Source organism: Drosophila ananassae, chromosome 2L, assembly GCF_017639315.1.
Source record: "Drosophila ananassae strain 14024-0371.13 chromosome 2L, ASM1763931v2, whole genome shotgun sequence".
Taxonomy (NCBI): domain Eukaryota; kingdom Metazoa; phylum Arthropoda; class Insecta; order Diptera; family Drosophilidae; genus Drosophila; species Drosophila ananassae.
Genome location: NC_057927.1, coordinates 14,282,740 through 14,307,808, shown reverse-complemented (window position 1 = coordinate 14,307,808; position 25,069 = coordinate 14,282,740). Strand labels below are relative to the sequence as shown.

Genomic DNA, 25,069 nt, shown 5'->3' with positions numbered 1-25,069 from the left:
CCCAGGGGTGTGCCTTAAACCTAAGAGGGAGCAGTAAATCCCCCAGAGCAGCGAAGAATGCGCTCCTGGACGGCTCGAGTTCGTTGTCCAGTCGGACGAGTCTGTTTTTCAGCACGCGTTTTGTTTTATTGCAAAGTGACTTGTTGCTCTCCGTCGTCTGGCTGTGCTTCGTTTATCAGCGATTGCCGGCAGCTCAACACTTTCAGTTCACGTTTAGCAACTTTCCAGAGAGGTTCACCAGAGATTCCAACAGATTCACGCACCAGGATGGTTATCAATTTCGCCGCCGGTCCAGCCAAATTGCCCGAAGAGGTCAGTAGTATGGCATGATGTACCAGGGAGAAGGGTTTGGGTTACAGCCCATAACGTTCAATTGTCTGTAAGGAAAAGAGAGTATAAACTTGTAGAAGCTCTCTTTTTAAATTAAATGCTTATTAAGTGTTTTATAACCTTAGTTTTCCGCTCAACTTACCTGGCATATGCCCTTTTGTTCGGTTAGGTTCTGAAAGAAGTACAGGCCAACCTCCTTAACTGCAATGGCAGCGGGATATCGGTCATGGAAATGTCCCATCGCTCCAGCAATTACGGGAAAATCCAGGAAACGGCCATCAACGATCTTCGGGAGCTCCTCAATGTCCCCAGCAACTACAAAATCCTCCTGATGCAGGGCGGTGGCACCGGACAGTTTGCTGCAGTTGCTCTCAACTTGATCGGGATTACTGGCAGTGCTGATTATGTTATCACTGGGTCGTGGTCATCGAAAGCCGCCAAGGAAGCGGCTCAGTACGGAAAAGTGAATGCCGTGATTCCCAAGCTGGCCAAGTACACGACCGTTCCCAGACAAAGCACCTGGCAATTGGATCCGAAAGCATCGTACGTCTACTACTGCGACAATGAAACAGTCGAGGGCGTGGAATTCGATTTTATTCCCGAAGTTCCGGAAGGTGTTCCGCTGGTGGCCGACATGTCGTCCAATTTCCTCTCGCGCCCCTTCGATGTCAGCAAGTTTGGTGTCATCTTTGCGGGAGCCCAGAAGAACATAGGACCCGCGGGCACAACAGTAATCATTGTCAGGGAAGACCTAATTGGCAAGCATCTGAAGACCACACCCTCCATCCTGAACTTTGAGCTGATGGACAAGAACAGCTCACTGCTCAACACTCCTCCCACGTTCGGGTAATTGTTCTTGATATTATCTTACTTTCTGCATTCTTTTTATAATTCTCCCTTTCAGCATCTACGTAATGGGCCTGGTTTTCAAGTGGATCAAGACCAATGGCGGCATAGCCGGCATGGAGAAGCAGTCCGCTGCCAAATCCAAGCTTATCTATGACATTATCGATCAGTCCGAAGGCTTCTTCTACTGCCCTGTAGATACGAATGTGCGCTCACGAATGAACGTACCATTTAGGATCGGTAGTGCTGCTGGTGACGATGCCCTGGAAAAGGAGTTCCTGGCCAAAGCGGAAGCAGAGGGTATGATCCAGTTAAAAGGCCATCGTTCTGTGGGTGGCATACGTGCCTCACTTTACAACGCTGTTACGCTGGCAGAAACCCAAAAGTTGGCCAATCTCATGCTGGCATTTTACAAAAACAATAAAAATTAGGACCTTTCTTATCTAATTGATTTGTTTTTTGGTTTACAAAAGACCACGTTGTCGGAAGATCTCGTCCAACTTCAGTTCCAGGTTGACGTTGGTTCCTCGCAGGTTGTCAACCACCTGTTTGGCCCAAATAAAGTACTGCTCACGGCGTTCCTGATAAGAGGGATGTACAATTATATTACTTGTTCCATAATGTTTACGTTAACAGTCCCACCTCTGTCCATCCCTTGGGCGTGTTAACCTGCAGATCCCTTAGGTTATCCAGCTTATCGGCCAATTTGATGAGTTTAGCCCGGCAACTGGACTTGGATGCATTGACAATTTGCAGCCGCTTTCGCTCCTGCTTCTCCAACGACTTGTCATCGGTCACCTCCCGTACTAAACCACAAACATCGGCACCAAAGAGTTCCTCCACATCCACAAACGTGGCGTCCGTATCCTCAACCACATCGTGAAGGAGAGCTGCCATGAGAACAGCCTCATCCGTGATGCATGCCTCCACGGACAGAATGGTGCTCACATTTATGACATGATTGACATACGGCGTTTCCTGGGGGTCCTTTCGTCTTTGCTCCCGATGTTTCAGAGCCGCATATTGCAGGCATTCCATGAATTTGCGAGAAGGATATGTTGTCATTGTTTTACCCTCTGAGATAGAAAAGAAGCTTAAACCAGGTATATATCAGGATAAAAATAGGAACAATACCTATTCAAATATCAAAATATGTAGCTTTGCCGGTTTATTTTATTTATTAAAAAATGTAAACACCAACAGCTGACCAAGTGTTGGACAACGATACACCTTTCTACGGCACCAGCCCTGAACCTGTTATCGATAAAAAACGATAAGAGCCCGCGCTTGCAGTATAAATTTAAAAACCTTTATTGTAAGGTATATAAAACTAATCTTTGTCAGTATTCTTGTTCTCGCATCTGTTGCACTGGTCGCTTTCGGCCTTTTTAGCAGCCAGCTCGGCTTCTCTGGCCGCCTGGGCAGCTTGGCGCTCCAACTCCGGAATGTAGAAGATTTTGCGTGACTTTAGCGCTGACCACTTATGTCGTTTGATGTAATAGGACATTGCTATCAAAAACGCTGACATAAGAACCACCTTGATAAGCAGCAGCCGGCGTTCATCAGATTCCGGTTCAGAAGTCCACTTCAAGAAGGTAACCACATCCTTGGCTATTTGCGCAGCGGAGGCAGCCACATTCTCATCGGCATAACTGACCACTTCGTTGTCAATTACCTTTCCCATGGAAATGGCACCTCCCGAAAAGTATGGATTAAAGTACTGCCCGTCGCGCAAAGTGAAACCAGCTGGCGGTTCACAGTATCCCGTGAGCAGTGCAAAGACATAATCCTCGCCTCCCTTGCGAGCTGACACGATGTAGCTCAAATCCGGCGGATAGGCGCCGTTGTTCGCGGAACGGGCCGCATCCTCGTTGGGGTACGGGGATGGAAAGTGATCGGATAGCTTCCCCGGACGATCGAAATAGTTTCCCTCCTCATTTGGTCCGTCCTTGACGGTGATTCCCTCTGCCTCCGATTTGGCCTCCGACTCGGTCATGCATACCCCGACCAGGTTGCGATAGGCTATGTATTGTAGCGAGTGGCAACTGGAGCACACCTCCTTGTAAACAAAATAACCACGGCGCACACTCTCCTTGTCCAGGGCAGCCAGCAATCCTGTATGATTCCAGTCCTGGTGCGGCGGATGGACGCAATCTGAAGAGGCATCAACGCTCGCCTCCAAGGCGTAGATCAGGAGTCCTGCCCCTCCGGCTAAGACTCCCAGGGCACCCAGTAATTTGGGACGTCCGGCGAAAAATGTGCGCCCAGGTAAGCTAGCCTTTGGACGCACCGATGTCCAGTTGAATCCACCCTTGGCCTTCTGGAACAGCTTCAAGCCGAGGCTCCGCAATTTCCCGGTCATGTTGGATTACTGTTGTCTCGTTCAGCCCTGTTTCGTTAATTTTGTAGATGACAGAGCTCACTTACTAAAGTTGAGAGTTGTCAAAAAAGAAAACAATGTGTGCAACAGTGTCTAGAGTTGCCACAAGGCAAAAAGTTTGGGACATCAATAGGCACTCCATTTTCTATCATGTGAATTGTAAGGTTAGGCCTGTTCCGATTTTTGATTTACTTATCTTATGGGTTTCTTTTGTTTAACTTTATTATTTAAGCATAATAAAACATCAGCCTATACAGGTTGCAGACTATATAAATTAATCGAAACAAACGCTACTGGAGACCATCACTAATTGGTTCGATTATGGTTGCATTTCCGTTTCCTGTTTTTGAATTCGAAATAAGCTTGGGTTCAGTTTATTAATTTTCTCAGTTTTCAATATTTCCTTAATTAGTATGCTGATCTTAGTGTTAAATTGTAATATTTCAGAGTAATTACATTATTACAAGATAATTTTAGAAAACCTATTAGCAGAATATACCTTTTTACCATTTCTATGGAATGTCCTTTTGTGCAATTGTCAATTTTTCTTAAGAATTAATTCGATTTCCCCCTCAAACAATGCAGGATGTCAAAGGCCTTTATCTTTAGAGCTTTCTTCCAAATAAACCCCAACTCAGTCGGATTCTTATCCACGATCTTTCTCCATAAAGCATCGTGTATGTAAAATAAAACCCACCCAAATTGCTGTTATTCTTTACGGCCTAAAAGGTTGAGTCGACGTTTTTCTTTCTCTTGTTGTAAGCCATCAGTTCCTTCTGGCATTTCTTTCCTGCCCAGCGACCGGAGCAGCCAAAAACAAAAACAACAAAACTAAAATAGAAAAATACAAATGCCAGGGCACTTTCATTTGTTATCTGGCGCAGTAATCTGTAAATCTGTAACAGCCCACCAAACAACGGTGCATACAATATTTCCTAGCCATTCTTCACACTGTGTGACCACGAAATCGTCAAAGTCAGGCCCAGCCAGCTTTTCCAAAACGGCCCAAAAGCCATGGGCGCAGTCTGAAGATATTTTTTATTCGGAAATAGGGTTTTAGGGGAAAAATATCTCAAATGTCTAGAGTATCTAACAGAATGAAAAAACTATCATGCGGGATAAAAGTCACCCTAAAGATATACTTTCCCAGACTTTTAAAGAAAATAGGGGTTACAAATATTTATTTTATTAGAAATTAGACAAATTTTTAATTTGAAAAAGTTTCGAAAAACTCTATAACTTTTAAGTGAGAGATAGTTCTGTAAAGTCACCCCTGAGAAATGTTTTTCCACCCAGTCTTTTTGAAAATAGCTTCATAATATTTACATATTTTATTAGAAATATCTTCTAGTTAACCCTGTTAGTGGTTTAACCCCTTTTCCCATACCCATGGCAACCAATAATGACAATGCAACAGCCGACGCCGGCAGAGCGAACGTTGTAAGCTCGTTTTTTTTTTTCTGTTTTTTGGTGAAAATTTGTACCTGATTTTATATTTCCCTTTTTTGTTACACTGTTTTTGTTGCTGTTTGTATTTTTTTTTCTCTCTTCAGTTATTACGTATTGCCATGTTTACCATATTTTACACGCGCTTACAGCCACAACACACACACACACTATCACACACATACAGTTGAACACCTCCAGTTACCTGTGTATTGGTGGTGAGTGTTCTGCTTCTGCGCAGCGATGCATAATTCCCACTACTTTTGAAATTTGTGTTGTTGTTTCAGTTGTTTTGTGCCTTCTGCGGTGGGGGTTGTTGTTGTTTCTGTTGTTGTTGCCGTTGCTGCTGCGCAATTAATAATTCTTTTCGACTGGCGTGAAATTTTCATAAGTCAGAAAATAAGGCAACAGCAGCAGCAGCAGCAGCAACAGCAACCGCACCAACTTTCCATGAAAATCTACGGCCATTAGTGGCAATCGCAACGCTTTTCACCGTCAAAAAGAGATAGAGAGTAGGTGGAGGAAAGAGAAGGAAAACCGCAGACCCCCACCGGAATGGGCTCACGTCATATTTTTTATTCAAATTACAAAACTCATTAAGATATGGCGTTGTTTAAAAAAAAAAAAAAAAAAAAGAAATAAGCCAAACTTTGAATCTATTTTTCCCTAAAATTCTAAAGATTAAGCTTCAAAAACTGCATTCAATTTTCAAAAACCTTTTTTCGAAATTCTCAAATAAAAGAAAGGCAATTTCACGTTGTTTACAGAAAAAATAAAGAAAAATTAAGTTAAGAAACCAAACTTTTAATATATTTTTCCCTAAAATTCTGAAGATTAAGCTTTAAAAAACGCATTAAATTTTCAAAAACATTTTTTTTTTCAAATTTTCAAATAAAAGAAAGCCACTAAAGAGTCAATTTTACAATCAAATAAATATGAAAATCAATCGTACATAAATCATTCTAATATATGTTTTTAAGGAACTCTTTTTTTTTATGGCCCAAAGCTATAGCCAATGTCCATACAAAGTGGAGTTGATTATTCCAGAAAGAGATGGGCCTGCAAATAAAAATACCAGCATACGGCACAAAAAAAAAAAAAAAAAAAAAAAAAAGTATGCATAATTTTGCAATAAATGTAAATATTACTGGTCCGGTACTGCTTCCTTTGGGAGACAAAGCGCCATGCTGCTGTAGCTTCCTGCTGCTGCCAGTTGCCTCCTCTTGGCCAGATGATGTTGCTTGAGGATCTGTGCTGTATGCTTGGTGCTGTGTACTGTGCTGGCCATGTCCCACTCCTTATCTTGGCAGCACGAAAACCAGAAACAAGAATTATAGACCAAAAGCCAGTTGCAATGCGAGTGCAGCATCTCGCTGTCACACAGGTACGTAGGCTACGTAGGTGTATGTGTGGGGGGGCATTGCATTTGTGTGTCTGTGTGTGTGTGTGTGTTGTGTAGTGCTTGGGGGCTAGAACTTTAGCATCTGCTCTAGTGTTGGTTAACGCTTAAAAATCCAAAAAGGAAGTGGAATGATCTTTAAAAACAAGTTGCATTCGATTTTTTGCTACTTATTCGATTAAATATATACTTTATTGCTCTATCTAAATCTAAAGTAAGTTTTAATAGTCAAAACCAACATAATAGAAGAAAAAGCTCATTTCGACCACTAAACTCTTACAAAAGAATCAAAAATGTCAGCGATCTACTCTTATATAGTTTCCTTTTCTCATCATCCACACATTTCTCATAATTAAATGTAATTTAAATAATTAAAATTGATATTTTCAGCTTAAACGGCTACCGTTCAAGGCACTACACGCAATGGAATGAAACATCGCATGCGATATTTGAACCTGAGCTCACTCTCTTACTGTTGAGTATCTTACAGATTCTTATTCTCACCAAAGTAGTATCTCAATTCAGCAATAACAACAACAACAACAATAGCAACTATGCTCCCCCCCCTCCCCCTATATACAACAACATCACGATTTCAAAGTGTATCTGTGTGTGTATTTTTTAGCAATTTTGTTTATGTGTAGCATGCGGTTTTGTTGTAGATTTTTGTAAACTTTTTCGCAACATCCACCAGCTGAAAGCCCAGGAGAAAGATACAAAAAAAAAAAAAAAACAAAAAGGAAGAGCGACAAACAGAAGAGAGTGATGAAGAGGTGGATGGAGAACTTCATGATGAGGTTGTAACTGTCTTTTCAATTTCTCGTTCTGCCCGATTCGCTTTGCCAAATGGAGCCTAGTAGATACAGATACACGGATATTGTACATCCCACAGATACACAGATACAAAAGCTTGGGCATTGCGGCGGCCCTTTACTGGAACGCTGAGCTGTTAACTGAAAATTGTTCTGATGCGCGGATGCTTGGATACTTGGATACTTGGATGCTCGGATGCTGGTAAGATGGATCTCTGTCTCCGCTCAATTCATCTCATCCCCTCTCTGGGCCTCTCACAGCTCCTGCCTGGAACACAGATACTCGGCTCGTGCGTGTGTGTGTGTGTGTGTGCGAGCGTTGATGTTGATGAGTTTTGTTTTAATTCTGCTTCTTGACTTCAATTTCTTATAGAAATTGTTTATAGGCACGTAATACAGTGGGGACTCAGTACAAAGGATTTAATAAATAATATTTTACTTTATTCTCATAAAAAAAAAGATGAAATCTTAAACCAATAATAAATTATTTCATTTAAAGGTTAAATCTATCAAGAATAACCTCCAAAAAGTATCTTAAAATTCTATATTTTGAATAAAATATATAAACGGGTAATAAAAATGTCATTAAGAGAAGTAACACTGCAGTTTGGCCCCAAGAATCAGTGTGTGTGCTTCACGTATCTATTAGTATCTGTATCTGGGTATCTTTGTATCTTTGTATCTGTGAAATGCACAACAACAGAGGGATTGTTGTTGCTGTGATTTGGTGAATCGCGCGTAGCCGATTGTAATTATTGTAATCGAGTCTCGAACCGATTCAATCCGATCCGATACGATACGATCGCAATAGCGGATAGCACAAGCGACGGAAGGGGTCCACGGAAGGGGTCCAGAAGATCAGAAATCGACATGGACATAGTCGTCTCTTTGGCTTGATTTGATTTTGTTTTTAGCTGCTTTGATGATCATTTTGTAATAGTTTTCTCAGTGCTCCGCTTAAATCATCTCTTGGCGAGATCAGGCCAGTCCAGGCCAGTCCGGGCCATCCCAGGCCAACAGAAACGGAGCGATCCACCGCATCTCGTGATCGTTTCGCTTGAGCCGAGACCCGAGACCCGAGCCAGAGCCCGCGCTTTTCTCTTTGATCGACCAAGGCAGCAGACCAACGTCATCGACAGTCATCACCAAGCCTGGCTTGGATGTTGCTTTTTTTACTAAAAGTTGATTGACTGTCTGTTCATTTAGCCGCTTGTCCATGGCTCGCTCCGTTTGTTGGCTTTGCCTCTGACTCCAACTCTAGCCATCTCTGTGGTACATGGAAAGAAAAGTCTAATAGGGACTTGCTAAGAAAGAGAAACTGTCACCAAAGACATACAGATCCTAGCCAGACAAGGGGAGTCACTAGGAAGTCACTAGATACCTGATTAGATAGATAGTCCCAGAAACCCCTGAGGCTCTTGTTTCAAGTCTCTACTAGATAACCCCTTTTTTTCTCTGTGCACTTTCAAGCCACGGTTGCGGCTTCTCTTGCACATTTCGTTTTAGGCCATTATAGTTTTGAACATGTTCAAGTGCCATTCTCACGATTGTTTATAGTCTTTTAATTTCAGCCGGAGCACAAGAAATAAACAGTGAAATTTAGCAGCAGGCGATTTGAGTTTTTTCTTTCTTAAGTTTCTTTTAGGCCTAATGTTCTGGAAAGCCCAATCCCAAGCCCAAGTAAGCGACAAAGAATCCCCGTTTCGGGTGCAGTTGGAGTCGACTTCCCCACCTCATCCATCTAGCCAGGCCAACAAACGAATCTGAAGTCTTCAGTTGGCAGCGGTGAAAGGCCTCAAGTGCTCGATAAGTACCAGGGAGCCCGACAGTCTTTCAGACCTCAATCCTCAGTCCCTCAGTCCTCTGTCCACAAAGCGTAGTACTCCAAAATGTTTGCCTATTAAACAGCCATCAATGATTGTTACATTCTACAAATAGAAAATGGCCGAGAACGAGAGAATGTTTTGGGCCAAAAGACGCTGAAAGAGATCATGATTATGAGAGATTTATGAGTCATGATCACCGGGGACAGCTCGGATCCACACTGATCTATAAGTATCTCGGAAACTGGCACAAACTACAATATGATGAAGAGATAATTCGTTTGTGGGTAAAACACTAAAGAGTCCTCTTATGGATTGGATTAACTGATCTTAAAGAGGCCTAGTCTATTCCTGACTTTCCCAATCCAGTCACAAGGATCTACTCTTTCTTTCAATGCTTCTGTGTATTTTTATTTCAATTTAAATGTAAACCCTAAGTGAGGAATCGAATTGGTGTTATTTGTGCACTCGGAATTCCATCAATTAAGAAAGTTGGTGAGGCGATCGGATCGATCGCTGAAATGATTCCCGAACAAGTATCGGTTCGGTCGTCGATCGTTAATTAACTCCCATCGAACTGCCACCAAATTGACATTCCCCCCAGACTTGTGAGTTAAACATTTCCACGGCGGACCACGGACCACGGTCCATATCGTGGGTATCACGATCATCTTGGGCCAATTTTCGCGCATGGAACTTTCAACTCCAAAACGGACTGACAATTGATTTGTGCCAGCCATCCATCCAGCCATCCAACCAACCAACCATCCATCCAACCAAGTAAGAGCAAAAAAAAAATAAAAAACAAAGCTGGCTTGCAATTTAAATTAAAAGCGCAATTGAACTGGAAAATTCGTCTAAATTGTTTTCACAATTACCCACACACGGTAAACTTGAGTTATCCGAGGGGGAAAGCAAAGAGGTCACCACCACTATAGAGTACTCCTATAGAGTGCATAGATACTACTCCTCCAGGACGGTCAAAATCCAAACCAATCCAATCCTCGGAGCAATCGCAGCTCTACTAACAACATGCAAGACCAGAGTACCCAGAGTACCCAGAGCACAATACATAAAAATTTCAAAACTAATGATGCAGAAGGAGCAGGAGCTCCAGAGTGGGAGGGTAGCCTGGACTCTCAGATAGTCCACCACCACCAGAGCTTCAGATCTCAAGCTGCTTTCGTTCAAAATTTATGCATGAGAAGAAAGATTTCCGAGGCAGAAGAAACTGAAATAGTTTGCTTTTTTTTTGTGGGAGTTCTTCTTCAGCTTTTTATTTAGTTTTTATTTTTTATTTTTTCTATTTTTTTTTTTTTTTGCTCTGGCTGAGCTCTGATAAAGATCGGAAAAGCCCGAAGTTTAGAAAGGCAATAGCTGACACAGAGCAGCATCCGAGCAGCAAGTATCTATGTATCTGCAAAACATAAATTGTATGTATCTATGCCCTGGCCTGTACATTCTACAATGTATCTACTGGGTCTGCAGAGTATCTCTGTGTGTGTGTTTGTGTGTGTATCTATGTAATGAGCATGTAACTAAACTTCTGTGTAGCCAAAACTCCTACAACAGAGACAAAAACAAAAAGCCGAGACCTACTACTACGAGTACCCAACTCTGCGAACCGAACTCCCTCAATACCCGTTTGCCACAAGCTTCAATTCAACTGTACTGGCTATGGCTGCTGTAGCTGCTCTTCTGGCTCTCAGTCTTCTGTCTTCTGTCTTCAGTCTCCAGTCTTCTGGCTTCGGTCTTCGGTCTGCTCTATCTGATGATGGCCGTTAAAAGTTAAAGCTGAAGCTGAAGCTGAAGAGCGCCCGACCCGACCTGATGCCCTGAGTTCCCCCTTTTTGGATGCCCCCAATCCTCTCCTGAAGTCACCCCGTCGTTCTGCTCGTAAACATGAGTTCTTTTCCCTCTTTTTACTTGGCTTCAGCTTCAGCTTCGGCATCGGCATCGGCTTCCATCCCAACTCTTGACTTGACTTCATTTGTTTGGCTTTTTTGGGAGACAAAACTGGTTATTGCTCTTGCCAGCCTGCCAGCCAGCCAGCCAGCCAGCCTTTCCTTTGCTGCCCTGGCTTTATGCCTGTATTTTTTTCGGCTTTTTCGGTTAGGTGAGCGGTGGTCTCTTGGCCTCCTGCTCTCTGTTTTCTTTTTATTTATTTTCAGTTTAGGCCACAGTGGCGTATGCAAAGGGGCTATGTTGGCTAGATTGGGCCAACGGGCCAACAGTTCCCATCGACCACGTCGCTGTTTTGGGCCACGCAACTGCAGCTTCCAGCCTCCTAGCCTTTTAGCCTCCCAGCTACCAGATACAGGGGGTACTAGCTACAAGCTACACTATAATATAATTAATATAATATAATATCAGAATAGCCTATATTCTAAGCATAGCTCTCTTAGACTTTATGATTATTTTCTCTACTGTACTCCCCCTGTCTTTGTTAGCCACTGCCCACTGTACTGGAGCTAGCCAGCGGACTAGAGCCGTGGCACGACCAACCAAATCTCGGTGATGCAGCTTCCAAGTGGAGGCTTGGTGGGCAGCGTGGTGGTTGGCAACAAGTAGGAAGTGGGCGCTCGGCGAAGGCTTGGCCTGGACCAAGATCGAGACTGGACCTCCTCCTCCTCCTTCTCCGCCTTCGCCTCCTAAGAGCCTGTCCTGGGCAGGCTTTTTTTCCGTACCAACTCCTTTGTTACATTTTGCGAGAGAGGTTGAGGTAAACGATCGTTAGAAAGGTTTTTATATGAAGCCCATGGCTTCAGATTTGCGCTCACGTCTATTTATTGGACTTGCCGTTGCCGTTGGAGTTTCTACACCGAAAAAAACAGTCCAGAGAGGTGTATAGGTGAACCAAAAAATATTTAAATCCCTCTTAATATCTAACAGACTTTATATTTTTTTATTTTAATAAGAATATAGTACTAAAAAATTAAATAAAATTAGAATTAAACAGATTTTTCTTATACAGTATGGTCATGTTACCACCGACTGTCGTTTAAGATGGCTCCTTTGGCTGGCTGTTTGTTTTGTTTTCGGCCTGGCCTGTCCCGTCCTGTCCTCCTAGCTCCTGGCTCCCTCGTCCTCACATCCTCCAATCCAATCCAATAGTCCATCCAGGCTCAACTTCAATGGAAGTGGAAGTGGCATGAAATGCTGTTAACCTCGTTTGAACTTTGCCATTTGTTTGAGCCATTGGATAGGCCGATCTTTCTTCTTACCAAATTTCTTTCTCTCTGACTGTTTTTTTTGTTTTTTGGACTGTTTAGACCAAGCCGGCCAAGCAATTTAAATATATTGCAAACAAAAGGAGTGTATGTAATTTAATGTGAGTGGACTGGGGGCCTAGAAATGGGATTGTGATGGAGGATGGTATTGGATTGGATGGGATGGGATGGGGGAGCAGTTGGCAGTTGGGCAATGGCTGCAAAAAAAAAAAAATACACAACTGACATTTACAATCCGGGAGATACGGGTCCGAGAGCACCAGCTGGAGATTGGCCCGGCTCAGGTCGAAGACAATCCCTCCTCCACACCCTCCTGCCTCACTCCACCTCCTGCCACATCCTACACACCTCGAAAATTTTTCGCAATGACAAGTTGTATAGTAGCCAGGGCATGTGTGATTTTTAATCTAACCGAGAGCTGGTGTCGGACAGAGGTTGGGCTTTGAATTGGGTTAGAGCGCGACTGTGGGAAGAACAGAGCGTTTAATTGGGCCAACAAGCAATGGGAGAGTTAGCGTACAGTACACTGAAAGAAAGTGCTGGTATTTTGCATTTAAATTCATTAAAAAAGGTACAACTTAAGATATAAATATTAAAATAAAATTCCACCAAGAAATACATAAAATGTAAACAATTTATTCCAGAGCACCGACCATAAAGACCATAAGATTCCTGCCTTGTCAGATGAGCCAAGATTACATAGTTTATGTAGTTTTTGGGGGGAAGAACAGATCCAAAACGGTGGCTGGCAAACGGTAGCGGATGACCTGCTCCAAGACCATTACTTTAACCCATTTAAGCCTAAGCCGCTCCAGCCAAAAGCCCAGCCAATTAGCACTATCTAAAGTGGAGCCCGTGTACCTGGGATTTTATGGGACCTGTGGGACATTTTTATCGCTAGAGATGGGAGTACTTTCAATGGGGTATATGGTACTACCACTACTGTATGGCATATCCACCCACACATTGGCCAATTAAGGAGAGAGACCCGGGAACCGTGTTCCAAAAGTCATCGAATTTCAATTACAGGAAGCGGAAAATGAATGAAAATACGCATATGGAAATATGCAGCGAATTTCTGTCCAGTTTGGCAGAAAATTTCATTGAGTACGCAGCGGCAACTCAAAACTGTGTCACCTTGACGGGAAAAAAAGACAAAAAAAAATACAAAAAGCAATCGTAAGACAACAAAAACCACAAAAAAAAAAAAAAAAAAACGCGAAATAAAATAAAATTCTTCCCGCTGGGCAGTTTGCGTATAATGGGATTTCAAGACGGGAACGATGATGATGATGATGAAGAAGAAGAGGAAGAGGAAGACGCAACAGCTGCGCAAGCGCTTTGCAAGAAGAAGGAAGAAGAACTGGAAGGAGGGGTGGAAAAGCTAAGACAGACAACAACCCTTCTTCTTTCGGCCAAATACAGCCCTTAGTTTGGCAAGACCAAAAATTAAAATAAAATAAGAAAAGAAATATCATGGAAGCGCTGTATATCGGGTATTTTGTTGTTTTTGTCTGGAAAACCTTTCCACTACAATTCCTCAAGAAACTACCCTGAGAGGGGGCGACTGTCGAGAGAGAGAGAGGGCAGCTAAAAAGGTGCTCTCTTGTCGAAGTCGTCGGCCGTTGTAATTATTTTAATTTTTTTTTTTTTTTAATTTTTTTCACTGCGTCATCATTATTTTTCTCTGCCTTTGATATAATTCTTCTTTGTATCATTTGCACACGATTGCACACACACACACATGAAGAGAGGGGGGAGAGAAATTCACGCTCAGCAATAAATGTGAGTAGAGTTCAATTACCAGCATTAAAGGACTGCCAACTCAAAGAAACCCAATCAAAATAATAATTAAATAAATAAAATAATAAACAAAAATAGTTCTACCAATAGTAATTTTATTTTTTAAATCTGCAGTATTTTTTGTATGTTTGTTATAAAATTGAAACTAATATATTAATAGCAAGTTTTTAATATTTCTAGTTATTAATAATTAAACTACAAGATTATACATTCAAAAACTAATTTTTATGGAGAAATAAAACTTAATAGATTTAAATTTAAAACCAAAGACACCCCCGAACGCCAAGTGGGTAGCCCGGAATCGTGAGCGAAGAGAGAGGCTCTGCTCTCTCGCCGCTCCAAATGAGCCGATCCGCGCCTCTCGGCGAACACCCCTCCCTTTCCCACACGCGATCGCCGGAGAGCGGCCCTATAAAAGCCGTGTGCAGAGCAGAGCAGTCGGCGTTGCAGTCGACAGAGGTAACAATCGGGAACGCATTTACGAATCGGGTAGGATTTTTGGGAAGCTAGGAAAATAAGAAAATGTATAAGGATTGGTAATTATAAGTAATTTGACGCGTCTTGTTCTCATAATAGGTATTTTCGAAATTTGTAAATATCAGTGTTGGATTTCTAGGGTTGTCGCCGCATTTCAAAGAAACTCTCGCTCGCATCATTCTCGTTTCAACGCTCAAATGAAATGGATGTGTTATTTGTTACTCTGATCCTGCTTAAAGTGAAAAACTAAAATGAACCAATCCGAAAACCGCCAATTTCTCATAAAAAGAAAATGTGATTTAAACGAAAACTGAGTTTTTCGGTTGAAAACAGAATCGATCGGCTGAGATTCTCGGAAAACACACAGACTTGCTGAGAAACGTTCAAAGATTTATTAACGCGTGTTTTTGTGTTATTTTGCGGCTTTGGATCTCCGGATGAGTGCCGTTTTTTATTCAAATTGCCCGTTGATTACAAGCCGAGCTCACTCACACTCGCACACATACACACTGACACGCTGACTTTACCGATAAATGAGTGGAGCAGCGGATGCACGCAGCATTTACAGTTGCCCGCAAAGCTCCAATGTGCCGTCTAATTAGAAATGATTTAATTTCAATAGCTATTTAATAAAACGAATTTACGAAACGAAACGCGAAAAATGAAAAACGAAACGACGACGCCGAGTTGAGTGCCCCTCTTGTGTTTGTATGTATGTATGTACGTATGCATGTGTTTGTGTAATTCGCCATACTTCTTCAATTCAAAGAACAGACAGAAGAAGAACACAACAAGGCAAGACATACTTGAGAAAAAAAAAAAAATGTAAAAAATAAAATAAAAGCAGCAACAACAACTATTCCTATCAACTGCGCGATCGTTCTCTTTTCTCTCCCTCTCTCACTCTCTCTCTCTCTTTCTCCGCTTCTCAGCGCTCTGTTGCTGTGCGCGTGTGTAAGCTCTTCTTGCGAGTGTATAGGTATGTATGTGTACATAAGCAAGAGAAACAACAAAAAAAAATATGTCTATATATACTACGCTCAATTTTCCCTATATTTTGCGCCTGCCAATAAGCGGTTCTTTGGCGGAGTTGCCACACTGGGTTGCGGGATCGTGGAATTTTTAATTGGAATTGGAACTGAACCGAACCGCGCTCTCGTTAGAAAAAGTTAACCCATGTACGTATTTATGTGTTTAGTGTGTAGCAGAAGTAGCGGCAGCAGCAGCACAGGCCTGATAAGACAGAGAAAGCAGAGACGCCGCTTATCAACACGAAAACCGAACAAAATGGGTCGGCTGTGGTTGCTGCGGCGGCCACATTGTCGTGTATTGTTGTTTTCTTGTTTCCCCCCCCGTTTTTGCACTATCGCTTAATAATTGAAATTAAAAAAGGCGGCTGGGGGAAAAAAACGCCTGAATTACAGTGAGTGGCGGCGGCGATACTAATACTACTACTACTACTGTTTTTAGTGGGTGAGGGTCCAGTGTTTCACATTGATTTCTGTATTTGTGACTAGATCCACACTCATTAATAACGGTAGTTCAATCAGCAAGGCCCACGTGCTGCCTATACGATATCTGGGGAAATAATATATTTTCCCTTTAAAATTCCCCTCCCCTTGATTGCATTTCCCTATTAAGGGCCCAAAAACAGGTGGTAGTGGTTGACTTTGGAAGGGGTGGGGGGTGTGTACAAAAAAAAGGTAAAGAAACAAGGTAATTAGTCAACGTCTCTCACGCACACATCGTCACTGAGACAGAACGCTCCAAAGAGCACCTGTTCGAGTGCCCGAAACCGAAAGAGATGGCGGAAGAGGAAGAGGAGGGAGGATAATGGAAGAGTGACAGCGGAAGATCGACTTGAGTTAGTGATGGCAGTCCACGAAATTGGAATTAAAATTAATGCTAATGTGGATCATTTTTTGGTGTGTGTTTTCGGGCCAAGAACAACGGTAGAACAACAAATTCTAAATTAATTACGGCTAAGGGAAATTGTTGGAATAACAAAAGGCGAAAAAAAAGGTTAAAAGTTCATCCAGAAGTGGCTGAGACAGAGCAGTCTCTTTGTACAGTTTCGGATGAAATATTAGTACTAGTAGTGAAATAATAGTGTTCATTGAAAAGTTAAAATAAAAATGAGTAAAGTAAACAGTATTCTTTAATAATTATTTTAAATTCCTCATCCATAACCTATATTTTATATTTTTTTCTTGGAATTCTTGGAAGATATCATCGCATAGTTCGGATTAATAGTAATATACTCCCTCGCCTTGACAAACAAATAATAATTTCCGCCGAATCATGTCGTTTCTCTGTATGTGATATATATCAGATTTTTTTTTGTCAATTTTGTTTTTGGTTTTTTGTCTTTTTTTTTTATTCCGGATCAGCAGAAATTCAAACTGCAACGACGCCACAATTCTTAAACAATTCTCAAAGACGATTCTTCTGCCGTCGAGTGTCTAGGGGGGCCGCCGATGACAATATTATTGTATAAATCAGCAGAAAAACAGCCAAGCAAAAAATAATAAACCTTAATTCGATGCCCCAGAGCTTGATTCATTCATATTGCAGAAGAGGAGGTAGTGCTGGGGATAGGGAGTGGGTGGGAGGGCCACCCAATTGAGTTATATGTGAACCGATCAAATGAACGATCGAAATTGTTGCCAGGCACAAGACGAGAGCAATGACATGAACTGGAGCTCCATAAGGAGGAGGACCAACTTGAAGCCGAAGCCTCCAAACCACAAGTCGTGCTCTGGCAATGAGTGGAAAAGGATTTGGGGTCTTTTTCTGACTCTATTTTGTCGGCGAACATGGATCTAGTGCACGGTGTTTCATGATTAAGTTCGTGACTAGATTTCATGCTCGTCTATTAAGTTGGGTCAGCACACCAAAGAGTCGGATAGTGGAGAGTCAACTAACTCCCATCCCTGCCCCAAAAGAAAAAACTCCTTCCACTCCGACCCGACTGAAGTGGCCAATTAGCAGACGCATTAATTATGGGAAAAAAAATATATATTTGGTTTGGTTTTTGGACCTCTTGCCTGATTGACCCGTGACCCACATAACGGCACACGCCCCGCAGCAATAACTCCTAAATGAGGGTGTAGTATATAAAAAAAAAAAAAAAGTCAATGGCCTTTGTTAGCTGACACGCCCCTTTCTCAGCCCAACCCGCATGCTGTGGATTGGACAAAATAAAGCAGTAGTAGCAGCTTTTTGCTGATTTTTAGAGCCTTTATCTGCCAAATGGAGAGAAGTAGTGACTGCCACAGAAAACCCGTGACAGCCAACGGCCCACCAATTTATGGGTTGGTGACACGCGATTAAAAATCGAATAACACTCTCGACATACATACATATACCCGTACAATCCAAAAACCAAAACCAAATAAATGCAACCCAGAACTGCAACAGTCGGCGTGTGAAAAACTCAGCGAGGGTTGTAGCTGTGGCGCCTGCGGGTGAGTAACGGTTTATTGGGAAACAAAAAAAAAAAAAAAAAACAGAAAACATAGTTGGGAATTATAACAAGAGAGTAGTTTAGAAGACATTTCTTAAAATGAGAGATGTTTTAATAAAAGAAAATATAATAATAGTTGATAAAAATTAAATATGAGTTATAATAAATTTAAATATAATAAGTAATTCTAAATTAAATAATATTTATCAGTTTTATTTTGATTAGATTTATATTTTAATTAAAATCTCAATTAAACTAACAAAGTTAGTAACTTTTAAACCCATTATAATAAAACAAGACTAATTTTGTTATTACTTTCTCACGGTATTGGCCACCAAAACGACAGAAGACTGTTGCGTGGGCGTTTGACTGTAACTGTAATAACTGTAACTGCAGCACCTGCTGCCATTCCAGCCCCAGCACCACCACCATTAACCCAACAATTTCTCCGCTCTTCGTTCTCCGTACTCCGTACTCCAATTTAAATTTTCAGTTCGAAGGAATGAAGCCGGAACACCTTTTAACCCCAGACCCCCAGCTAACGCCAGTCCAGCCATTGTTATTAGTATAGTGGTGTAGTATAGTATAGTATAGTATGAACCTCCTACACTATACGATCGCATTCGCATTTGCTTCACGCTCATTTAAGTGCGGATGGATGGATGGATGGTGGCGAAAAGCGGGGCAGGAGAGGCTTATTTACATATTTTCTAAATGAATGCCACTCTTTCTGTTGGTTTGTTATTATATTTTGTAGGTACTACTAGTTGGCAAGCCAAAGAGAAGCGCATTCAGTTGCAACGGTGGCCTGCAGAAGCTGCAGCTGTCGTCGGTGGCTGCTTTCCCTGCACTGGATTTCCACTTCCTCCAATCGGCAATCAGGAACACAGGCCAGCTACGACAAGAAGCCGTCAAACGCCGCAACTAATTGATATAATAGTTAAAATAACAAACTAACGAGAAAGAGGCTGCTGGATACTAGCCGCTGGACGCTGGATGGGGGGAAATGGAATGGTGGTCGGGAGAGCAACTAACTGGAGGAGTCGCCGCCTCGCCGCGTTGCTGGTGAAGTGCAAAACCTTTCCAATTTGAAAATAGTTTTCCTGCTATGTGTGCTCGTTCCCACAAGCGGCTGCATCACAACAGCAACAACAACAACAACTTGCAACCTGCAAAAGTTCGCAGCATCAGAACAACAAGCGCGGGGCTTCCAGAACCAACAAAGACGTCGCGGATGAGAAGGAGCTGCCACAAGAAGCGATTGGGGAAAAAAAAGAGGGGGAGCCAAGATGACAATGCAGCGATTAAAGCAATTTAATTCTTTCCGCTCTTTTCAGAGCTACTTCCAAAGAAACTTGTAATTTCATTTGTAATCACATTTATTAAATTAAACTAAAAAATGTATCATGCATTTTTGTTTTGTTTTTTCTGATTTAAAGGGGGTTAAAATTTTAAGGTTTGCTTCTGCTATACAGACTGCGGAAAAGTACGAATCTGAAAATTATAAATATTCTTTGTAAATAGTCTATTTTTTTATTTAAAAAGAAAAGTTTTTCAAGATCGTTTTTAAATCTGCCTCTGTAAACCTTTACAGTGGCTTAGAGCTGGTACATTCAAAAGAAGCCTTTTCACCACAGTCGATATACGATTTTCGATAACTTCACCATGGTGAAATACTCTCAGGTGTGGTAACACTTTTTATTATAACGACTTTTCAAATATCTAATATTATTTAAAACTATTATTTAATACACTTTTTAAGTGCAGTTTTATGGTATATAAGCCCAATTTAATTGTAGTGCGTTCTCAACGAGTGATAATTAGCTCTGCCCACTTATAAATATGAATGAGCCGTTGCGTGGGCCCTCGATTAGAGCGCCGAAATTCACTCACAATGCAAACATTAATTAAATGCTAAGTGCGAGCTTCTTGTGCCCACGCTAGCTGCTAGCTTGGCCCACAACTGCAACCGGCTTGTTTATTTTGGCCCCCAAACGCTTTTCCTTTCGCGCGCACTGAGTGGGCCAACTTAACGTAACCAGAAGGCGGTTACTATAAATTAACCGTGTGTGTGCAATAGCCAGTCGACGGTGATTAACTTTTGGCCATATAATCTACATGGATGCGGGTATATTTTATGGCCATTGTTGGGCTTTTTGTTTCTTATTTTGCACACACAGTTTCGCAGGTGGGAGAAACAGCTAAGTCACGTCGTGGTCAAGTTTAAAAGTGTAACAGTTTAAAAGACCCAAAAATGGCCATGAACTGCTTTTGGCTGTGACTTGGGGATTCGATTTGAGGGCTCCTAGGGCCCCGACCTTCGCCTTTAGATGGTAATATGGAACTGTGGAACTGGGGGTCTGTAATGTGGGTAAATGACCAGCACCACCCAAGTGGCTACGAAATTGTGCCACCAATCGAACACCCACGAGCCACTTGCTACTTTAATTGATTCATATTTATAGCATACACTGAGAGAAATTATAACTTTTTGTTACTTAATTAGGAGTTATTAAAATCTTAAATTGTAATATTTATTTATTATTTTTTCTCTGTGCATTTGCACCAAATCTTCCCAAGTGTCTGACTGGCCATTGTTATTATTTGCCGCCTTATACGCTGCTCTCACTGTTCGTTTTCGACTTCTGTTTGCTATTAACACGATTTTGAGCCATTTATACAGGTGTACTTGACGTCGCTACTGGCTAGTGGTTGTAGTTTCGGCCAACAATCCAACTACCGCATTTCCCCAACCAAGCCAGCTTCAATTTTTGATCGCCACTCGGGGCGAACGGATCGGTTTGGTGGCTTACTGACGCTCGGTTGGAGTAACTCCCAGTGCCAATTCAGTTCCTGGACACACAGCAACAAACAGCAAACAAACAAGAAAACATGATGCGGATAATTGTGCTAGTGGTGGCCATGCAGCTTCATTGCCAGACAACCGACGTTGCGGCAAATGTCACGGTGATCGACGACATTAGGAATGCCTTCAGAGGCATCACCAACGACACCGAACTGGTTGATCACATAATTCCGGAAATGTACGGGGCCAGTATGAGGAGAGCGAATCCTTTGTTTGTCTTCAAGATGCCCACCCAGTCGGAAGGTGGCTCCAAGTTCGAGCTTCTCACAATGCAGCGATCCGATTTTGCGGAGCCAATCTTTCCCAATGTCACCGAGGGACCAGTTGCTCCGGAGACGAGTGTCAAGACCAGCCTAGTGGCTGCCACACCACAGATCCAGTGGCAGCAACTCGGCTTGGATGGATGGGTGGGGGAGCTGAAGCCGCCAGCTCCCTGGTTGGAGGAGAGCCACAAGTGAGTGTCCCAGCTTGCCAGGAAGTGTAGCTATTCTTGCTTATCATTAATCCTTACTCCTTAATCCTCAAAAGCACTTTAATGTTTACACTCCAAGTCCATCCATAGGGACACTTACTCCGCCATCAGCTGGCAGAACTCGTATCCTCGGGATGAGATACTCCTTGACCTTAAGAACCAACACTTTGATGGTCGAGTCACGGATATTCGGGTCCTGACCGCTACGAATGGGAAACCCGCGGAGATGGAAGACCTGAGGAATGGCCAGAACGTGTACATAGCCCGGGTGAACGATCCCTTCGGCTACTCCATGAAGTGGCGCTTCAGCAACGCCACCAGAAATGGAACAGATTCCCAGGCGGAAGGCGATCGTGGGAAGAGGGATGTGGCCCGGTTGTACTCGATGATCAAGTGTTCCACGGGCTGTGATCCGCTTATCTACAAGGGATACGGCTGCTATTGCGGCTTCGGGGGACACGGAGTGCCCGCCGATGGCATCGATCGGTGCTGCCGCCTCCACGACAAGTGCTACGGCCAGAGCAACTGCATCTCCTACCTGGAGTACTTCGTTCCCTACATATGGAAGTGCTATCGGGGCAAGCCGTTGTGTGCCGTGGATCATGGCGAGTTCGGTGGACCTGATTCCTGTGCGGCGCGACTCTGCCAGTGCGATTTGCGACTCTCCAGGTGCCTGAAGAAGTACTACTGCCCCCACAGAAGATCCGTATGCCACTCCTCCAGATCTCGACGCCTACAAAACCTCATTTTCTTCGATTGATGTCTCAGTTGTTTATTGTTAATGATAGTTTATGACTCGAATGGAAAGTTGTCGAATAAAAAAGGGAGAAAAGAACAGAAATTGAGTGAAGATGGAATTTAAAAACTACTTCATTACTTTCCTTAAAGTCTGATCTGCAAGTGACCCACCTATATGCTTATCATCTAACCTAGGACTAGTGATGCCTCTGGCTCTTTCGGAAGCCACTTCTTGCCTTGTTCCCACTTGGCTTCTCCCGCTCCGCCTTGCTGCTCCCGCTGTTCGCCGGCGTTGTGGCTATCGGGGCACTGGCTACTGGGATGTCCTGCTGCTGTTGCTGCTGCTGGGAGAACTCCTTGATGGCCTGACAGTCCTGGACGAACAGCCGGGCTGTCTTGTGCTGATTGGTATGTGGTTTGTAGGCCACCAGGACATTCTGCGCCATCAAAAGGACATCGCGGTGAAGCTCACTGAGGCTGCGAATGAATCCCGAGTCGATATTCCGCTTGATGGTGGGCAGGTCCATGGGACGCAGGCACAAGTCCACATGCCGCTGAGCGTGCTCGTCGTGAAAGGGACGCTTGAAGGGAGCGGCATTCTTGCTGTCCAGCAACGTCGAGTAAATGGAGAGGAAGAGCTTCTTGGAAGCGGCCCGTGTTTCCCTTCTGTCGTCCGTGTGCTCGCTGGAGGCGGGGGAATTGGGGATACTGTCGATTACGGGCGTAGAGGAGCACCTCCGCCGCGTGGACCTGGCTGTGGAATGGTCACTGGCCGTTGTGGCATCATCGTCCACCATTGGACTTTCGGAGCGATCCCGATGCGGAAGTTTCCTCAAAAGCGGAGCACGAGCTGGCGCGAAAGGGGGCTGGGGTGTTCCGCCGTGCTCTGCCTCGTTCTTGGAATCATCTGGAGCTGGCTTCGAAGCATGTGCCTTTCCCTTCGAGCTCCTTGGCTGATCATCTTGTTTACTGCCGTCCGTTAGCGAGGAGGACTCCTCATCCGTGTCATGCAATGAAGCTGGCGCTGGAGCTGCGGCGGGAGTGGCTATTTTCTCCTCCACTTTTTGAGTTTTTTCGGGCTCCTCTTTGCTTGCTTTGCTTTCTGGTTCGCCGGAGGCGGGTTCCTCTTTGAGTTCTGGCTCTTTTGCAGATTCTGACGCCTCGGATGACTTTTCTGGCACAGCTTCCTGCTCTTTTTCGTCTTCCTTATTGTCCTGCTTCGGAACAGGTTCAGTGACAGGCTCCTCCTCCACTTTGGTTATGGGAGAGCCGGCCGTGTCTTCACTCGAAGTGCTGATGAGCGTAATGGTCTCCCCAATCTCTTCCACCGCCACCTCACTTACAAGGTTTTCAGCTTCGATGTCGACTGGGAGGACAGTGGATTCTCCGCCAGACTGAGAACGATCCTTTCCCTCCTGCGAGGCCACAGTGGCGAGTGGAATATTGTCATTGGAGTCATCGCTAGAACCAACGACTAGTTCCACAGACTTCGGCGCTACGCCGGTTGGCACGTCCGTGCTCTGTTCCCGTTTCAGCGCATCCAACTTGTCCTCGAAGTCAATGTTTTCGCTTTTGTCGCCCGCCGGAGACACCACCACCCCTTCAACCTCCTTGAGAATCTCATCATCGATCACGCTGGCCATATCGATGTCGATGTCGTCGATGATTTCGTCTATGTTCGGGAAGACCTCTAACAGCTCGTTGGGATCGGCTTCATCGGAGTCGGCGCTCACTGCGGCTTCCGAGGCTTCCTGCGGCAACGACTGCTCCAAGTTACCCGTAGCTTCGGATTTACCCTCACCGGCCTTGGCAGCTGCCTTATTTTTCTCGAGAAGCATTGACAGAGTTGGTGCCGCCTGCGAGGGGCTCTTTTCCAGGGTGGGTGTGGTTGGAGCAAGTGCTTCGCTGGCTGGGCCAGTAATGGGCCTGGATATAAACGCCGCATCTGTCGGACTCTTCATGGTGATGACGGGCTGATTGGCCACAGCCGCCGATCCAGCTCCACTGGTTAATAGCGAAGTGATGGTGGGAGCGGTTGCCCTGGCCACGCTTCCTGTTCCAGCGATTGCTGCACCACCCGCTGTTCCAGTGCCAGGAATGGCTGGAGCATTGCCCGTGGGTGACTTCAGTAGAGATGTGAGTAAAGGTGACGGACCAGATTGTTGTTTCGCTGTGCTGCTGGCGATGTCTTCCACGTCCATGTCCACGGAGGTGGTGTCCGTTGGTTGCAGCGACCGCCTGGCCGCCGGACTACTGTTCCGCCAGTTTCCCGCCATTTCCTTCTTGCGCTGCTCTCGCTCTCGCAGCCGGTTCTCCAGCTTCATCTCCTCAATGCGTTCGGCTTCCTGCTCCTTTTCGATCTCCATCCACATGTCCTGCAGTTCCTGCTCGGTGACTGCGTCAGACTGCAGAGAATCGATTTCGCGTTGAATACGCCTGTAGGTTTCCTGGTCGGCGCGCATTTGTGCTTTAATCTCCGCCATCCGCTCCTCCGTCAGGCGTCGCAGCAATAACTCTGTGGGCGTCTCCACGGTGGCCGGTGAGGAGACGCCGGCACTGCTCTCGCTGCTTCGCTTTTTTCGCTTTGTGGCCTCCACGCTTTCCAGCAGATGACCGTACTGCAAGGCACAGTTCTTCTGGGAATACCAATCCGCCGGTCGGCCGTTGTTGTTGCTGCCGTTTCCATTTCCATTGCCGCAAACCGATTTTAGCGTGCGGCTGACTGTAATCCAGTTCTGGTCGCCGCTACAGGAGACGGCCGACGCCAAGCAGAGCTGCTCCCGTTTGGACCAAGTATCCAGGGGTATGCGGCTCAGTTGCAAGCGCTCCTGTACACCCGCCGACATTGTAAATAGTAAATTACACTTTTTTTGTAATTCCGTGGGAACTAGCGATGGTCAGCTTGGTTAGTGGTGGATTTTTTTCGATATTCGAGGGTCGATAAGAATTTATTTCGTATTTTTCTCCCATTGCATTTAAAA

The 25,069-nt window shown here is 44.0% G+C and overlaps 5 protein-coding genes and 1 non-coding gene across 8 annotated transcripts; 3 read left to right on the top strand and 3 right to left on the bottom strand.

The window, feature by feature from the left end:
- Positions 1–60: 60 nt before the first annotated feature.
- Positions 61–1,623, top strand: LOC6499401 (probable phosphoserine aminotransferase). 2 transcript variants are annotated; one of them, XM_001954676.4, is made up of 3 exons: positions 61–312; positions 500–1,176; positions 1,235–1,623. In XM_001954676.4, the coding sequence occupies exons 1-3, from the start codon at positions 268–270 to the stop codon at positions 1,605–1,607; spliced, it is 1,095 nt and encodes a 364-aa protein (XP_001954712.3). In that variant the 5' UTR covers positions 61–267; the 3' UTR covers positions 1,608–1,623. The 2 variants fall into 2 exon arrangements, with proteins under 2 accessions (XP_001954712.3, XP_044570030.1); XM_044714095.1 differs by having other exon boundaries at positions 170–379; positions 456–1,176.
- LOC6501183 (guanosine-3',5'-bis(diphosphate) 3'-pyrophosphohydrolase MESH1) lies at positions 1,617–2,414 on the bottom strand. Its single transcript, XM_001954675.4, has 3 exons — positions 2,311–2,414; positions 1,819–2,252; positions 1,617–1,757 (listed from the first exon to the last, which is right to left on the bottom strand). The coding sequence occupies exons 2-3, from the start codon at positions 2,239–2,241 to the stop codon at positions 1,641–1,643; spliced, it is 540 nt and encodes a 179-aa protein (XP_001954711.1). The 5' UTR covers positions 2,242–2,252; positions 2,311–2,414; the 3' UTR covers positions 1,617–1,640.
- Positions 2,415–2,463: 49 nt separating this feature from the next.
- Positions 2,464–3,689, bottom strand: LOC6501182 (cytochrome c1, heme protein, mitochondrial). The gene has a single exon (XM_001954674.3). The coding sequence runs from the start codon at positions 3,536–3,538 to the stop codon at positions 2,507–2,509; it is 1,032 nt and encodes a 343-aa protein (XP_001954710.1). The 5' UTR covers positions 3,539–3,689; the 3' UTR covers positions 2,464–2,506.
- Positions 3,690–12,920: 9,231 nt separating this feature from the next.
- LOC26514652 lies at positions 12,921–14,011 on the top strand. Its single transcript, XR_006506879.1, has 2 exons — positions 12,921–13,445; positions 13,518–14,011. It is a non-coding gene; the product is annotated as an uncharacterized LOC26514652 (transcript).
- A 459-nt stretch (positions 14,012–14,470) lies between these two features.
- Positions 14,471–22,112, top strand: LOC6499402. 2 transcript variants are annotated; one of them, XM_044714093.1, is made up of 3 exons: positions 14,471–18,013; positions 18,770–21,332; positions 21,441–22,112. In XM_044714093.1, exons 2-3 carry the CDS (start codon positions 20,905–20,907, stop codon positions 22,108–22,110), a joined length of 1,098 nt encoding a protein of 365 aa, XP_044570028.1. In that variant the 5' UTR covers positions 14,471–18,013; positions 18,770–20,904; the 3' UTR covers positions 22,111–22,112. The 2 variants fall into 2 exon arrangements, with proteins under 2 accessions (XP_044570028.1, XP_044570027.1); XM_044714092.1 differs by having other exon boundaries at positions 18,359–21,332.
- On the bottom strand, positions 22,102–25,028 carry LOC6501181 (bromodomain-containing protein 8). Its single transcript, XM_001954672.4, has one exon. It carries the CDS (start codon positions 24,932–24,934, stop codon positions 22,286–22,288), a length of 2,649 nt encoding a protein of 882 aa, XP_001954708.1. The 5' UTR covers positions 24,935–25,028; the 3' UTR covers positions 22,102–22,285.
- Positions 25,029–25,069: the final 41 nt, after the last annotated feature.

What these genes read in the sequence shown, in the direction of transcription:
- LOC6499401 (XM_001954676.4), top strand. Translation starts at nt 268, where the DNA reads ATGGTTATCAATTTCGCCGCCGGTCCAGCCAAATTGCCCGAAGAG. An exon ending in CAGCCAAATTGCCCGAAGAG is followed by an intron (nt 313 to 499) that starts GTCAGTAGTATG and finishes TTGTTCGGTTAG; the next exon opens with GTTCTGAAAGAAGTACAGGC. An exon ending in AACACTCCTCCCACGTTCGG is followed by an intron (nt 1,177 to 1,234) that starts GTAATTGTTCTT and finishes TCTCCCTTTCAG; the next exon opens with CATCTACGTAATGGGCCTGG.
- LOC6501183 (XM_001954675.4), bottom strand. Translation starts at nt 2,241, where the DNA reads ATGACAACATATCCTTCTCGCAAATTCATGGAATGCCTGCAATATGCG. An exon ending in CGCCCAAGGGATGGACAGAG is followed by an intron (nt 1,758 to 1,818) that starts GTGGGACTGTTA and finishes CCCTCTTATCAG; the next exon opens with GAACGCCGTGAGCAGTACTT.
- LOC6501182 (XM_001954674.3), bottom strand. Translation starts at nt 3,538, where the DNA reads ATGACCGGGAAATTGCGGAGCCTCGGCTTGAAGCTGTTCCAGAAGGCC.
- LOC6499402 (XM_044714093.1), top strand. Translation starts at nt 20,905, where the DNA reads ATGATGCGGATAATTGTGCTAGTGGTGGCCATGCAGCTTCATTGCCAG. An exon ending in TGGTTGGAGGAGAGCCACAA is followed by an intron (nt 21,333 to 21,440) that starts GTGAGTGTCCCA and finishes GTCCATCCATAG; the next exon opens with GGACACTTACTCCGCCATCA.
- LOC6501181 (XM_001954672.4), bottom strand. Translation starts at nt 24,934, where the DNA reads ATGTCGGCGGGTGTACAGGAGCGCTTGCAACTGAGCCGCATACCCCTG.